General features: G+C 35.4%; 1 protein-coding gene across 7 annotated transcripts in view; it reads left to right on the forward strand.

Annotated features, from left to right (window-relative positions):
- FCHO2 (FCH and mu domain containing endocytic adaptor 2) overlaps positions 1-17,107 on the forward strand; it is a 145,332-nt gene that overhangs the window by 116,695 nt on the left and 11,530 nt on the right. For 5 of the 7 annotated variants that reach the window (XM_056824738.1, XM_056824741.1, XM_056824740.1 and 2 more), the window contains 3 exons: positions 1,319-1,822; positions 4,605-4,708; positions 14,633-14,762. In XM_056824738.1, coding sequence (XP_056680716.1) covers positions 1,319-1,822; positions 4,605-4,708; positions 14,633-14,762 — 738 coding nt within the window. The remainder of the gene's footprint in view (positions 1-1,318; positions 1,823-4,604; positions 4,709-14,632; positions 14,763-17,107) is intronic. The other 2 variants (XM_056824743.1, XM_007486513.3) reach the window with 1 other exon arrangement.

A 17,107-nucleotide genomic window follows, 5' to 3' on the forward strand; every position in this document is an offset into this window, starting at 1 on the left:
GAAATAAAAATAAATCATTTACCAAATTATATTACATTATCCCAAGACCGTACTGCATGGTTTCTATCCACAGAACTTTAAAGAATTGGCAAAATTTGTCTTAGTCTCTTTCTACTTTTTCTGTTCTTTATTTACTCTTTTCCCCAAACCTAACACTTCATGCTATCTATTCTGTTACCCCACCCAGACTTTCCCACCTAGCAGTATTCTATACCATACCACTGTCTCCTCAGCCTTTCAGTCCCATTCACTGGTCTGACCTTAGTTGTCAGAAGTAAAATGGAGTACAACATCACCCTAATATACTAGGTACTATTAATTTCTCTTTTACCCTAAAGGAATAAATATCTTATGTCATGATAGCAGACATAGTCATGGAATCATAGGTTTGGAAATTTAGAGCTAGAAGGGACCTTAGAGACCATTTAGTTGAATCCTCTCATTTTCCAGTTGGGGAAACTGAGTTCCCTTAGAGTTGAAATGATTTGCCCAAGTCTGGGTGGAGAAGCTATTTCTGGGCAGAGACTTCTCTACCCTACGTGCCCTGGTTAAGGAGCCATACAAAACTATAAGCCTCAAGTCATATTCTGGCAAAGTGGATAGAATACCAGCCCTGGAGTTAGGAAAACTCATCTTCTGAGTTCAAACGACACTTACTAGCTAGGAGACCCTGGGCAATTCACATCTCTTTTTGTTTCAGTTTCCTCATCTGTTAAATGAACTGGAAAAGCAAATGACAAACTACTTGAATATCTTTGTCACCACTCCCCTCAACCCCTCCCCCCCAACAAACCCATATGGGATCATGAAGAGTCAAATGTGACTGAAAAACAACTGAAAGAAAACTAGGTCACTTCCCCCCCCCCCCCCCCCCCCCGTTATAATTTCTGTTGAGGTTTATTTAAAACTCAAGAGAATATGGTGTCCTTACAGATTTGTATAGTAATAGTAGTGTAAGCCACATAAGCCTAATACTTGCTCCTGACTTTGTTAGATTTGTTCATTTTTGTGGTAGTTGTATTGAATTTGAGGGCAGGGGCGGGGAGAGAAAACATTTTAGCCAGTTCAGTTTCTTAAGGGAACTTAAGGGAACTCTCTATAAATGTATAAAATTTCAAAATATATGCTTTCACATTCTTTTATTTTACAAACTTAATATTTGTTCAGTAAATGTTTATTAACTACATATATATTTGTTGACAGCTTCAAATCATATAAAGCATTAAAAGCAATACAGCTATTTATTATGCAGATTTAAAATATAAGTTTTAGAATTTTCCTGTTGCTATTAGTTTTCAATCTTTTTCTTCTTCTTCAGCTATCCTTAAAGAGCAGAATAGGAACTCTTCTTCCTTTTCCATTGGTTTGCCTGAGTGTATAATAGCTGAATCTTTACTTGGATATGAGTCAGATTCTGGGGCCAGGAGCATATCACCAGACTTTTCCATTAACTCACTGTGCAACCCTGATGTAACCACCTCATCAGAAAGCACAGATGTGTTTTCTTTTGCTTCCTGGTCACAAAGTCAGTGGATTTCCTTTACTGATGAACTTGTTACAGTAAAACACCCAAATGCAGATCAGAAGGCATTCCAGAGATTGCGTTGTAAAACCGAAAATCTCTTCAAGTTCCCTGATACTTTGCCTGGGAGATCTTCCAACATCGGTTCTTCTGAGGATCAAAGTAACCTTTGCTCTAATGTTATATGTCCTGAAATATTACTGACTGAAGAGACTGAGAGTGCTGCTGAAAAGTCTTCCACATCATCTTCAGTACCTCTGGACTCTAGTTTAGTCTCTACATTTGCTCAGATAAATGATGGTATGGCAAGCATGCATTGTATATTGCTCTTAGCTAATGTCAAAGGACTGGTTAAGACTGACATTCCCTTATCTCTTATTGTTTATTACTGATCACTTTAAAAAACTAATGCTACTCACTTCTCCGGGGAAAAAAACTAACATCAATATTTTAAAAACAGCAAATCAGGGCTGTCTTATAGGGTCTAATTAATATGGGTTCCTCACTGTTCATCACTGATGTACTCAAGAAACTTTTTATTTCTGTGGGATTCCTTTAGAAGAAATGGCTATATGGCATTTGAAAATTATACACATACACATATATACATGCACATTGATTATCTTAATGTGTAAATAATTTTTCCTTCCTACCCCCAACAAAAGAAAACAAAAAAAGAAACCTGGGAGATTATGGAAGCAAAAATTGCCATAACCATTCTAAGTTAGTCCAAAGTCTCCCTTATAGATTAGCATTATGTTAAAGAAAAAGTGGGTAGTTAGTGGCTCTAGATACATGGCTATACTTTTCTAAATTGTCTTTTTGAATTTAAAATAAGCAAAAGCTTCACAGATCTAATGGTGGTTTGGGAAAACAAAGTGCTGTGTTAGGTTTTTTAAATGATCATATTAAATTCACAACTATATCCTGATTAGTGAGAACACATAATCTGATAAAGTAGTCATATTATTTGAATTCACACTATTCAAAATTAGAATTGTGTAATACAAGCAGTTGGTTCCAGCTCAAATTAAAAATGCAGAGACAATTTAAATGGTACGGGCACTTCTGGATTATAGCACTAACTGGAAAAAATCTAGAAACCAGGGGGCAGCTAGGTGGTTCAATGGATTGAGAGCCTGGCCCAGGGATGGGAGGTCCTGGGTTCAAATATGACCTCAGACACTTCTTAGCTATGTGACCCTGGGCAAGTCCCTTGATCCCCATTGCCTAGCCCTTACCACTCTTCTGCCTTGGAACCAATACATAGTATTGATTCTAAGATGGAAGGTAAGGGTTTAAAAAAAAAAATCTGGAAACCCATCTTTCTCTGTCTGTGTCTCTATCTCTCTCTGTCTCTGTCTCTCTCCCACTCACTCTAATGCTCTCCCTCACCCTCCTTGGTCATAACTGATGCCATTTTCTGAATTTACACATTCCTGGTTACCCAGAATGAGAGAGGCATTTTGCCTTAATGGATAGAGAGATGGCCTCAGAGTCAGGAAGACTGAGTGAAGTCCTTCCTTTGTGAATGCTATGGATTCTGGACAAGTCACTTAACCTGTCAATGATCCAGGCAGCTCTCTAGGATCATAGGTTGAATTGGTAGAGGAAGTTCCTCACCAGGAAATCTCTACTCAGTGAAGTAAGTCTGGTTGAAAAATGACATGGCCAAAAGCAATGCCCTTATGTCATATTTCCTGTAACTACTGAAGATCTCTTCCCTCCTACTTTTGTTTTCTTTAGCCATCAAGTGTTATTTTAACATTTTAAGAAATATAAACATTTACCTAATTAATGCTTAGTTCCTAATGTCTTTTTCTCCAATTCAATAACCAGTATCCTTTCCCATGTTTCTTTTTTGTGATTGCCCATCCTGTTCCATTTCTTTAATGCTTTTTCTCTTTTTTTGGTGGTCTGAAGCCTTCAGTTTCATTTATTCATTTTCATATCTCTTGCCTTATACATTCATGTATGCTCTGAACATACTTCCACCTTTAAGAATATTTCTATATACACATATACATACCTATCTTTATATATATATATATGTCAACAGAGGGAAGAGGAGGGGGGGTTGGTGAGAGAGAGAAAATATAGGGTGTTCATAAGTGTTAATGCAGTTTATAGCACACTAAGATTTTTAAGATTCCTTGCACAGAAGGGAAAACTTTTAAATTATCAGATAATTTATTTACTCTGATGATGTTTGTGCATTTCTGCTCCCTCACTGAATTCTCCCAATAATTTTTACACTATTTTAATTTGTGGCTTTTTCATGATGTACCTGAATATCACCCACTAATTTATTTCTGTGGGCAAGAATCAATCCATGGTTCAAATAGAAATAGAATTAATATATTCTCACATAAAATGTTCAGGTCTATAAGCTATTTTCAGTTTATAAGAAAAACCTAAAGAATTAGAACTTAAATGATTCTGGAAAAAAGTGAATATAATTTTCTAATTTGAATTTTAAAAGCTAATTATTTTAAAACTTATTTAACTTGTATTAATTGTGCAGAATTTTATTTAAGCTAATATAGGGCTCTAATATTTTTTAGCCGCATACACAAATATAACTGTACTATTTGAAATGTGAGTTAAATTGCTATTTGGGTTAGGTAAGTATTGTGTTTGTAGCCCAAATTACTTGACCTAAGGTATTGTATTTAAACTTAAGGACTTTATTTTTTTTGCAATAACTCCATACAAAATAAATGCAAAAGAGAGAAATTAGAGTTAATTTTTGAATGTAATATTAATTAAACTAACAATAGTAATAACAATAATGGAAATAACATTTCAATCATGTTATTTATTAAGGCATTTTCTTCAGTAATTTTATTTTGTTATTAATTTCCTCAGTAATATTATCAATGGTTTAAAAACCACATCTGATAGATTTTTGAGTCATAGTGACAAAATTTAAATTTTTTGTAAAATATTTGGTAAATAAAACTCATAAAGGCAATTATTATATAATTTTATTTTTTACCCTTCCATTACTATAGGATAAGCTTAAATTTTTTCCAATTTTTAATGATTTCCATCAAAATCTCTTTTTTTTTCCCTTTATTAGCCAGGCCTACAACTCCTCTTTCTACAGGCACCATTGTCCCACCTCCAAGACCTACTTCTAGACCAAAACTTACTTCAAGCAAGCTCAGTGGCATTAATGAAATAGTACGTATTTGATTTTTTAAAATTCTAGCATTATTTTGATTTAAGATGTGATTTTTCTTTGCCCACACATACCTGAAAAACTGTAGACTTTGTTCCAATAGAGTTAGAGCTGTATTAGTGAATTAGTGATAATATAGTTGTAGTGCAAAGAGCAATGAAGAGTGATTGGAGATCTGGTTCCAGCTTTGCTACTTATTTGCACATGTTGAGCAAATCCTTTCATTTATTTTGGCTTGAATCTGTAATTTGAAAAGGACTAAACTATCACATGATTAAAGTCTCTTTCAAACATAATCATTATAATCAATGTACCATGAAACATGGTTTGACTGGTATAGAGTGTTTTTCAGGCAGGAGTCAAAAATGAACCAAAAGGCACTATTTTTTTTCTCCTTGAACCCACTCTCCAGCCATCAAAAGAGCTCATTTAGAAAATTATCAAGGGAAGAATAATGAACAAAGCAAGAAGTACAGTTGTTGTAGAGGGTTATTATTCACATTTGTCATGAAGAAAGTCCTCAGGAGTGCCTACTATTAGTATAGGTTCAAGAACAATTGCAAAAGCAATATAGAGATACAAGTCTTGTTATGGAAATGGAAACATCATAAACTAATATAATTTTATATATAGTCAAATGTTAAGTTGTATGGCACCATACATAGATAGATAGACAGACAGACAAAGAGATAGATAGATCTTCTTGACTCCAACACCAGCACTATAGAGCTTGAGTGCTGTATACAGTTTTTACATATATGTATATTATACATATATATATATTATATACACATATATTTCATATGTGTATATGAAAAAAATCATATATATTGCTGAAGCCAGGAAGAACTACACTCAACTCCCACCTCTTATATGCATCAGCTCGTGACCCTGGATAAGTCACTGAATGTTCTAAATCTCAGGCTATATATACACCCATAAGACTAAGTTACCAGGAGGTGTAATATGTGCAGGGGAAATCCTTGATGATCTTCTCTGACTTTTGGCCAAGAAAATAGCATATATCTATAGCCATATAGAATGAGAAATATAGAACTGGAAAGGGATGATTTAAGATCTCGTCTTGTTCAGCCTCTTCATTTTACTGAAGTGTTATCTTTAGCTCTCACTCATCCCACATATCCAATCAGTTGCCAGACTTCTCATTGCTCCCTTTGAAACATCTCTCATTTACATCCCCTTTATTCTATTAGTATAGGTACTACCATGGTTCAGATATTTATCATCTCTTGCCTAGACTATTGCAGTACCTTTCTAATAGTTTCCTTGCCTCAAATCTATCCTCACTGCTACCCATCCTCCATTCAGCCGCCAAGGTGATTAATCTAAAGCATTAGGTCTGACATTCAGACTCAGTGAGTTCCAGTAGCTCCCTATTGCTTCCAGGATTAAATATAAACTTCTCTATTAAAGCTCTTTATAATCTGCCCCTTCTTACCTTTGTAATTTTCTTACACTTTATTCCACTTCCATGCTCTAGGCACACTGGCCTTTTTGCTTTTTCTCCACTCCATTTCCTTGTCTTTGTGCTTGTTGTCCCCTCTGTCTGAAATGCTCTGCCTCTTCACTTCTGCTTCTTAGCTTCCCTACATTCCTCCACAATTCAGCCTAAATTCCAGTTTCTGTAAGAATTCTTTATCAGTCCTCCCAACTACTAGTGCCTTCGTAAGATTGTCATCTGTCTACTCAATCTGTACCTTGTCCATGCCCACCTATTTACATGTTATATCCCTAGACTGTAAGCTCTTTGAGGGCAGGGGACTGCCTTTCTCTTATGTATTTGTATACCTAGCACTTGGCATAGTGCCTGGCATCTGGAAGGCAGTTAATAGATGTTTATTGACTGACTAACTTTGTATCTCCAGCACTGACCTAACACATAGTAAGCACTTACTACTGTTGCATAATTTCTAAGAACAGGAATGCAAATTAGAGAATCAAAGTTTCTAAGTAAAAAAGAAATAGATTTATTGAGAGAGGGCCTGTCTCACAATAAAGCCAGACTTCTGGTCAAGACCAAAAGACTCCAAGCCTTGTGAGAAGACTTCTTTTATGTCCAAAGAATTAGACAACTTACATACCAGTTTAAAAATAACTCAAGAGTGATAAAAATAGAGATGTGGATTGGTTGAAATAATCTGGAAATACTTCTCATTGGTAAAAGAAGTCACTTGATAGACAAGGGGAAAGTGGGGAAGCCTGAACCCTACTTTCTAAGCCTGATGATGTCAAGGATGATGTATCCTAAGATGACCAGGGTAAGGAGGAGGTGCCAGGCCCTCAAGCAGGGCAAAAGACTGATGCTGTGTATTAGGGGATTCACAAAAGTGAAGGGGTGTCACCAGGCTTCTAACTGAGGCAGAAGCCTCTATGCAATAAAGACCCAAGTCACAAGTTCAAGACCATAATTGCTGAGGGTGCATGACATACCAAGTTTAAGGCTAAGGCCCAAACTGAAGCCTATGCTAACAATGATTAATTATGCTAAAGCAGTTTTCTACTTAATTCAAAACCTTAAAAACTTATACTAAAACAATCACAAAAGGCCTACTAAAATCATCACTTATGCTAACATTATTTAACATCCTAGAATTACAATTATGATTAACTCAATACTACTGCTAACATTAAAATCTAATCCTCATATAAGGGAGTAGGAGATTTTTCACTCACACTACATGCTTTTGACTTGTATCCTATTTTAGAGTGGAAAACAAAATACTTGGGGAGGATTGTAGTATAGTGGGAAGAACTAGTTGAACCAAATAATCAACTCATCTGGATTTTACTTCTGACTTTTCTTTCCACTAAGCAACTATGCAACCATAACAGAACTTGTCAGGGTCTCAATTTTTCTCATCTACCAAAAAAAATCCTTTTTAAATCTAATTGCCATTGTTATCAAAAGTATTTAGGTAGTGTTGATTTGGATAATAAAAGGATTCACTAATAGTTTTTTTTCATTAATAAACTCAATCTATTTAAGTTCTTATTTGTAGATTATTAGTACCTTGACAAAGAATCTTTTGTGGGTAAAGGAATTAGGGGGGAGCAAAGGAACTTGGAGTAAGTTGTTTACGTAACACTAGTGAGAATCAATCAAGAACAAAATAAAAACTCCATAGAACAAAGTTACGATGTTAGTTAATGAGAAACTGGTTTGACTTACAAAAATTGGGTTTACATATTTTCCAAGAAAAATATCAGCCCTATTTGTTATTTTTCATGTCTTTGCCCTTTATCCTCAGTTGTAGAACTTCTGAAATTTTGTGCTCTTGTATAATATAATTTAGGTCCTTAGAAGTGTTATTGACATATTTCTTAGCTATTTTGTACTTAGCATGCTATGTTTAAGGGTCACAATCTCAATGAGGCAGATAGTGTTAAACTGTAATCCCCATTACAGATGAGTAAATATGTGGAAAGACTTTCTGTCAGTTTCTTTTTTTAAACTCTACCTTCCACCTTAGAATCACTACTGTGTATTAGTTCTAAGACAGAAGAGTGGTAAGGGAAGGGGGTTTAGTGACTTGCCTAGGGTCACGTAGCTAGGAAGTATCTGAGGCCAGATTTGAACCTAGGACCTTCCATCTTAAGGCCTGGCTCAATCCACTGAGCCACCCAGCTGCCCCTTGTCATTTTTTTAAACCTTTTGTAAAATATCATTTTAAAAACATCAAAGCTATTACATTGCTAGAACCCTGTGCTGCTTTCTCTGAAATAATAAAATTAACGTCTCAGAATACATTTATTATCTTCTTGTCCCATGATGTTAACTCACTGATTGAATCTGTGGATTAGGATGTTTTTCAGAATAGCCAATATTGTTACAAAAGAGTTAATGATGATAAACTTGATATGTCCACCAGGCATATACATAACTGTTATGTTAAAAATGAAGTTCCTAATTTTGCTTAGGCCTGGAATTTTTTTTAAAGTCACATATTGAAAAGACCTTAGGGGAAAAGAAGTATGGCCTGATATCATGTAAAATAGAAGTACCTTTCTGATAAATTCACAGGTTTGGGAGTTAGTGTCCCCAAAACATATTAGCATATGTAAGATAGTGAGCTGATCTTTTTGTGGTGGCAAAGAATTGTACATTGAGAGGATGCTATTCAATTATGAAATGGCTGAATAAATTGTGATGGAATACTTTTGTGCTATAAGAAATGACGAACAGGGTAATTTCCAAAAAACCTGGAAGATTTATATGAACTCATCCACAGTGAAGTGAAAGCTAGAAGAACTTTGTATATAGTTACAGCAGTATTGTAAAGTTGATCATTGCTGAACAACTTAGATATTTTGATCAAGACAATGATCAAAGACAGTTCCAAAGGACTCATGACAAAAAATGCTATATACCTCCAGAGAGAGAACTGATGAATTCTGAATGCAGATTGAAGCAGACTTTTAAAAACTATTTTTAATCGTTTTGTTTTGAGTTTTCTTCTGCAGCATGGCAAATATAGAAATATGTTTTGTACAACCATACATGTATAATTAAACTAAATTTGCTTGCCTTCTCAAGTAGACAGGAGGAGTAAAAGGGAAGAAGAGAATTTGGAATTCAAAATTGAAAAAACCATTGTTAAGAAATATATTTACATATAATTGGTAAATAGCTAAAAAAAATTTAAAAGATAGTGAACTCCATCTTCCCCTCTCAGCTGATGAGAGCTGATGCTCCATCTTCCCCTCTCATCAGCTGATTAAATGCAAGGAAGATAGAAGAATGTAATCAAACTGACAGTTCAGTACTCTTTAATCTACTTTGTTGGTGGTGCAGGAATCATAGATATTGTTCTTTGACTTGTCAGCTCTAAGATGTTAATGGTGGTTATGAAGGCGATATTGAAGGTGAAGAAAACTTGGTTTTTGACTTATTAATTATGCAGAAAATCAGCCATATTATGAAAAAGGCATAAATGAGCTTATACCAAGAACTTGTTAAAGAAAAGCATTTACCAGGAGTCAGTATCTATTAAACCCTTTGTCTTCTATTCTTTGTAGATACGGTGTTTTCCATATGTGGCAATAAGAAATGTTCATGGTGAGAACTGAGTTGCTAATAAAAGATCTTTATTCAGTAGGCTCTGTATGTTATGAGGAAAAGATAAGGTTATTAGGAAAATGAGATTTGCAGATGACAGGCATGAGACCAACAGGGAAAGATTCTGGAATGCTGCAGGAAGGGGTTAATCTGAAAAAACTCAGACTGTTGAGGCTGGCTGTCTCTCTCTGGATTTGAACTTGGAGGGAGTGGATGCCGAGTCCTGAGGGTTTGGCCCTATCCATATTGCTCTCTGTGTTGCTGTCCTTGTGCTGTGTGTCCTGGAAGAAGATCTTAAGAGCCTGTCACTATCCTGTATCAACATCAAGCTGTCAGTAAGCAGAGGTCTGAGTCCATCTGGACTTGGGATCTTTTCTCTGGATCCCTGCCTGATTTGTTATAGACCAGTATCTCTAGTAACAGCCAAGATTGGATTTTAGTGCAGGATATATAGAACAGGGACTGGCATTTTACAGCTTAGCTAGGACAGGGAGATAAGAGTAGAAAATCAACTCTCTGAAGATCCTTCATGAGAAGGTTTTAGATTCTGGGGTACTTAGCTAGTAAAATTTGTGTCAAGGATTTTCCCCTTTCCCTCTTAACCTCTCTCTTTGGAAATAAAAATGCACTTTTCATTTACTTTGACTTTGGTTTTCTGTGTACTGGTCCCAGACATGTATAAGACAGCATGGACAAAAATATTAAAGCCTAAAAATATTCATGAATGTTGAGATGCCTAGGGTTAACCTCCACAACTGCCAAAATATAGATTGCCATAATTATACATTCCCATCAAAGTTCTTGATAGCTTACTTTCTACTATATGGAACACCAAACTTTATTCCAATTTTAATAGACAGTAGCATTTAGATAAATGTTTATAAGTATAAAAATAGCCTCAAATTTGCATAATAAATTCAGATATTTTAGATTAGATTGTTTCTTGGACTCAGGCATACTTCTTGGAAATAGACTACTATGAATCAGTCCTTTCTCTGAATGTGATCGCTTCTTGGTAGTAGCTCTAACTCTTCCTCTAAAGGAGGAAGGAGACACTAAAATAAAGTTTTGCTCTAATGTTATATTGTGATATGGAAGATCTGGAGATAACTTTTGGTTCTTAAAGTCTTTACCATCAGAGTGCTAATTCTGGCAGATTTTCACCATGTTGAATAGACTTTGAATATGGTGTAAACAACAGTCTTCTTTATGAGGACCAATCTAGCTAAGTATAGAGAGATCATTTCTAGTAAGTTAGCTACTTGATTGTTTGGAGAAGCAAAGAAAGGAGTTGGAAGAATCAATTTTATCACATATCAAAAAAAAAGAAGGAAATAAATCTTTAGAAAGGAAAAAAAATTATCACATATCAAAAGGCAGCAAGATAAATTTTTTCTCAGACATTTGGCCATTTTTGGTTTAATTTCTCATGAGAAATAAGTATGAAAACAATCACCATGAAAATAATTATAGCTTATGTACAAGTTTTAGGTGCAGAAAATGAGGAGGTGGAAAAATTTTATGCAAGGAGAAAATTTAGCTAAATGAATTGTTGGATAAGTTAGACTTCACTTACCAAAGATGACATATCAATTTGAACATATATATTTCTGAGTATCCCATGGAACCTTCACAAAAAATGATCATGTGCTAGAACAGAAAGAAATCATGAACAAGTATAAAGACAGGTATCATAAAAACTGATCTGAGTGGAGACCAAGTAATCATATCCTAAATATTGATTGAGTCAAAGATTCAATCTTTTAAATTTTTGGGTTAGAGCTGGTAACAATGAAATGGACCAAAACTTGGAGAGAAAGTTAAAGTAGTCCTCATAGTAAAAATGTATATTTATGAAAGCTTATATTAACAAAACAGGAAAAGGGAAAATCAGTGAATAATGTATATTCAAAGGAATAGAAGTAAAACAAGTTGCCAACCCTAAAACAACTATATGAGAAGAAAATTAGAGGAGAAAGAGGAACCTGAAAACAGAAGCTTCCTAAGAAATGATAAATAAAACTAGGAGCTCTTTGGTTTTGTTTTGGAAAAGGAATTATAACATTTAGAGAAAGGGAGTTTGATTCATGATAACTCTTCTCCAAGAGATAGACTGAGTCCAAGAACCAATCTAATATGTTTGAGCCAGCAGTGGCTCAATCACATCAATGCTTGGCCTGGAGTCAGTAGGATCTAGGTTCAAATTTTAACTCTTGCCCTTCTGTCTTAGCGTTCTTATTAAAACAGAAAGCAAGAGTTTAAAAACGAAAATGCTAACAATCAATAAATCATTAGCTAACTTTTGTAATATTGCCTATCACTCACTTTCCAGAGAAAACTAAATAAATAAAATAAAAGGTCAAGTCTTAACTATTTAAACTATTGTAGCAATTCCTCTGCCTTTAGACTATTCCTAACACTTGATAACCTTTGTCTTGTGACTGGAATCACATGTCTTGGCAGTGTTAAGGGAGTTTCAGAAGGGGAGGTCCAAATAATGTAATTTCAATTCAGACTATGTTATGGATAGCCAGTCAAAAGAAGAAACAACTATATTACTTGAGATTTTCCTCTGTCATCTTGATAAGTGTTATAAAAGACACTGCCAGCTGTGGTAGAGGCATGGAGAGAGAGAGGACTTGCAAGCCAAACATGCAAGAAACAAGCTGGGGACCTGATCTGCAAAATCAAGGAGAAGGTTCCAAACAGAATGCTCCCAGGAGAAGGCAGTTGAAGCTGGAGGGGACTTTGGGTCTGTCTCTCTCTCTGGGGTGGACTGACTAGGTGACTTTGGCTCTCTGGGATTTTACTGACCAAGAGTTGGAGGAAAGCCATGCTGAAGGAGAGAAGCCCTGAACTGATCTTATTAGCTTTTGTCCCAGGCTGAAGGACCCTTGAGGGGGGCTTCTGAAATTAGGCTGAGAGACCTTGGTGGCTTTGTGAAGAAGAAAGATTTTAAACAATTGTCCTCCATCTTTCTAACTGTCCCTCTGTCACAGTTGTTACTGGACTGATTTCTCAAACCCCCAAATTCTTATTATAGATTAAGGAAACCCTCATCCGTCTTTCCTCAGTTTCCCATCCTGTTGTTTCCCAATAAACCCCGTACCTGAGAAAGAAAACAAGAGTATCTTTATAGACCACTGGGGGGGGGGGGGAGGGAGGAAGCCAAAGGCTTCAAGAAGTGGGTGGTTAAGGGAGGGAGTGAGGGAGGAAGAGGGTAGGAGAAGATTAGGAAAATATTGATCCATTAGCCTTCAAACAGGAATCAATAGGCAAACCCCAGACATTCCCCTGTGGCAGCATCCCTCTATCTGTAGCAGTATCTCTCAGTGTCACTCAACATACACCTATCCCCATTGTAACTAAGAAATCCTTGGTGTGTCCCCTACTAGTAGCAGCTCTTTCTAGTCTCAAGCCAAAGTACATCAGTCATTGCAACAAGAAATAGTCATACAGATTGCCATTTCTATTTTCACAGCTCCTATCCAAGTTCTTTGGTCATCCAGGAAGGCCATTGATGCAGTTTGTTAGTTACTGCTAGCCTAACTAATGAATTGATCATGCTCAGAACTTTGTCTTTCAGTTTACCTTAATTTCAGTCACCACAGTACCAGAGGTAGATGACTACAGCAAGATGCCCATGTGGACTCTTTTTTTCTGGTAGATTTCTAGATAAAATGTAAAGTATGATCTGAAACTAGCTGAATATAGTGGGTTAGGTGTGTTTAGCAGTTATCAAACCAGTCAGGATAGGGCTGAGATCCATAAGTGAACTGATTAACTCCCTCTAGAGAGAGAAGGAGAGATAGCCTCTGGAAGTCAGCTCCAGCAGATGGCTGTTTTAGGTGAGGAGAAAAAATAAGCACTGGAAAGTTCAGTGTAATGAACATTCTATAGAGTTTATCCATTGGTACATATATCTTGGACAGACACTGCAAATGAACAATGAACTGGACCCAGAATTGAATAGAAAGAGACCAGATTGGCTTGCCTTTGGAAAATTACATTGTTCTTTTATTGATCCCAAACTTCGAGAAATAAAGGTTAATCTTTTTAAACACCACTGCTTTTTTGCTAATGATTGGTTTTGGATGATGGAATAGTTTTCTGTTTCCTGAAGAACTGAAGTGGAGGGCCAGCAAAAGATAATGGAAAGATTCATGGTGGGTGTGAGAAGGCTACAAACTACTACAGATAAGGAATTACACAAGACTTTTAATGGATGCCACCAGAGAACTATATAACTAACCAGAAAAAAAGGTGGAACTAGGCACATAGTGAAGGACAACAAATGGACAGTCCACATACTCCATTGATATTAATGTAGTCAAGAAAATGCAGGAAATGCAACTAGCATGGGTGGACTCCTATGGTGAATTTATGGGAGGGTGTGGATGAAAATCTCCCAGAATGGGAAGACATAATGAGTTGCTATTTGCATTGTTGATATGTGAAATATATCCCATGAAGTTCCAGATTTATTGGATTATCAGAATATTAGAGAAAAAGACCATCTGATTACTGAGATTGTGAAGTAAAATAAAAGTACCTGTTAGTAAAACTTCCTTACATTGATGGTGTTGGGACAATTGAGGAGATGACTTTTATGTTAATCAGACAGACCTTTTCAGCATGGAATATAGTTTGACCTATGATTCATTTGAATTTGTGTAATAAGGTTCTAATACAGTTCCTTTTTACTTAAATATACAAATAATGTTCTGTTCTGAACATGGAAGAGTTGTTAAGCAGGTCCAATAATATCATCTTTCATATGACTTTAATATTTTATTACGTTTAAACATATGAGTATTGGATTTTTGACATTTAATGTTTTGTTTTGAAGCCCAGACCATTCAGCCCACCAGTGACTTCTAATACCAGTCCACCTCCTGCAGCTCCTTTAGCAAGAGCGGAAAGTACCTCCTCCATATCCTCATCTGCTTCACTCAGTGCAGCAAATACACCAACAATAGGTAAGTAACTCCAAGATAGAGGGAAGTACTTTGTTGCATCCTCTCTTACTTAAAAAAAAAAAGGGTACTAAAATGTTTCTCATCTAAGTCTGAAATTTTAATACCTATGAAATATAACCTAGAGATAACTTTTTGAGATTCAGGTGGCTTAAAATGGAAGTTTTTATCTAAAAAAATTTGCTTTTCAGCATTTATTCATCATCACATCGGATATGCCAGCCTTGGCTAGACTTTTATTTAAATGTGCATGCTTAAGGAAATAATTATGTTCATATTGTTTAGCAGAAAAGATAAAAAATTGAAATTTCATGTTTAGGCTAAGGAAATATTTGTTTAGTTGTTTTAGTTATTATTCTTTATGACTTCATTTGAGTTTCCTTGGCAAAGATACTGGAGCAGATTGCCATTTTCTTCTCTAGCTCATTTGACAGATTAGAAAACAGGGTTAAGTGGCTTGTCCAGGGCCACATCACTAGTGTCTGGGGCCAGATGAGTCTTCCTGACTCCAGGCCCAGAGCTTTATCCACCTCCTCCTAGCTGCCCAAAGGAAATATAGTACAAAAAAAAAATAAAATTATTTCCTAAAAGTATGTATGTTTCTGTGTCTATGGGAAATGTGTATATTCTTCCTAAATTTGGAATCTATAAAAGCATAATGCTTCCACTGAGTTTTACACATTTATATCTTAATGTAGACTAATAGGATATCCTTTTAGTTTTTAATGCCTTAAAAAAACATTTTCCATTTTAAAAAATGTGGTTTTTAGAGAATTGATTCATTTCATTTCCATAAAAATTTGGATTGGTCTTAAAAATCAGGCTGTTGGGCTGAAAAAAATTAACTTTGCCTCTTTTCCATTTTATTTTAATTAGTTTTTTCATGGAAATAGAGGTATGTGGTAGAAATCTGCCAGCAGTTGCTTTTGTAAATAGTTTGGAAAAGGAAATCAATAGAAAAAGGGTGACAGTGATAAAGGTAGGCAGTTTTATATGTATTTTTTGAGTCAAAGATTCTTTAAACCTGTATAGATTTTTAATTTTGATTCCTTTTGCCCTTGAAATTGTTTTGTTTTCCTGCAACATTTTGTTTTATTTAAATGTGATAGAAGATGATAATTTCATTGGAATTCTCTCTGAAATTGAAAAGCAGTCTGAGACATCATCAGGTATTGTACCCAAAAAAAAAAATTACATGTTAACTAATTATCCTAAAGTATACTTAAAATACTTGCACTTTGTGGCCTAACCATTCCTTTTCCAGCAATATGTGGTGTTATAGAAATAATGTGTAACTCTAAAGTTTAATAACCTCAATTTTGTATTAATAATGTTTTGTTGATGTTCCAGGATCCATTGAAATTCAGCTTCTAGATTACAAAAAGTTTGGATTTAATGCATTACTTAAATGCAAACTCTTTCCTTCCCATAAAATTATGAAGAACATTTGACATATTATTACATTTTTATAATTTCACTAGAATTTCTCGTAATAGAATTTTATTAAAATCAATATAGGGAGACAAAATAGATAACATTTTTTTTAAACCCTTACCTTCCGTCTTGGAGTCAATACTGTGTATTGGCAATAGGTTAGACAATGGGGGTCAAGTGACTTGCCCAGGGTCACACAGCTGGGAAGTGTCTGAGGTCAAATTTGAACCTAGGACCTCCCATCTCTAGGCCTGACTCTCAATCCACTGAGCTACCCAGCTGCCCCCTGGATAACATGTTTTAAATCACATCTCCTGACTACAGGACCTAGAGATGAAATAGAATCTCTCTTTAATCCCCTTTATGATTAATTAACAAATGAAAAGAAACAGAGATTGGAGGAAGGGGAGGTATCATGTAAACATTACCTTCCAGGCTTTTTTCCTGCTATCTAAGCTCTTGGATCATATTTTGTATATTGTTTTATTCTGATACGGTTTTTAAAAATTCAGATAGAGAGTAAGTGAATAGGTGAAAAGTAGGTGAAAAGCTACTTTATAGGATGGAACTAAAAAGGTTTAAATAGCCCAACTTTCCCTAAGCTCAGTTTTCATTTATAATGCTAACAGTAGACAGTCAAGTTATTTTGTGAGAGTCTGAAGATAACTTGATATTGGTCAGTATTTTTTCCCACTGGACGTGAAATAACTTAGTTGTATGTAGCTCTTCTTTGCAATATCATCATTGTAGTGAGAATTTTATCTGTATCATGTTTACTGCTTCCTTTCTCTACAAGGGTCTCTAAAAACGTAGATTGTACAAGGTTAAAAGCAAAGGGAGCCAAGGACAGCTCCTGCAGTGGGATAGATTGAAGCAAGGAATTGGCTCTGAAATGTTGAAGCCCTGGGCCCAGC

The sequence above is a fragment of the Monodelphis domestica genome, chromosome 3 (assembly GCF_027887165.1).
Source record: "Monodelphis domestica isolate mMonDom1 chromosome 3, mMonDom1.pri, whole genome shotgun sequence".
In the NCBI taxonomy this organism is placed as follows: Eukaryota; Metazoa; Chordata; class Mammalia; order Didelphimorphia; family Didelphidae; genus Monodelphis; species Monodelphis domestica.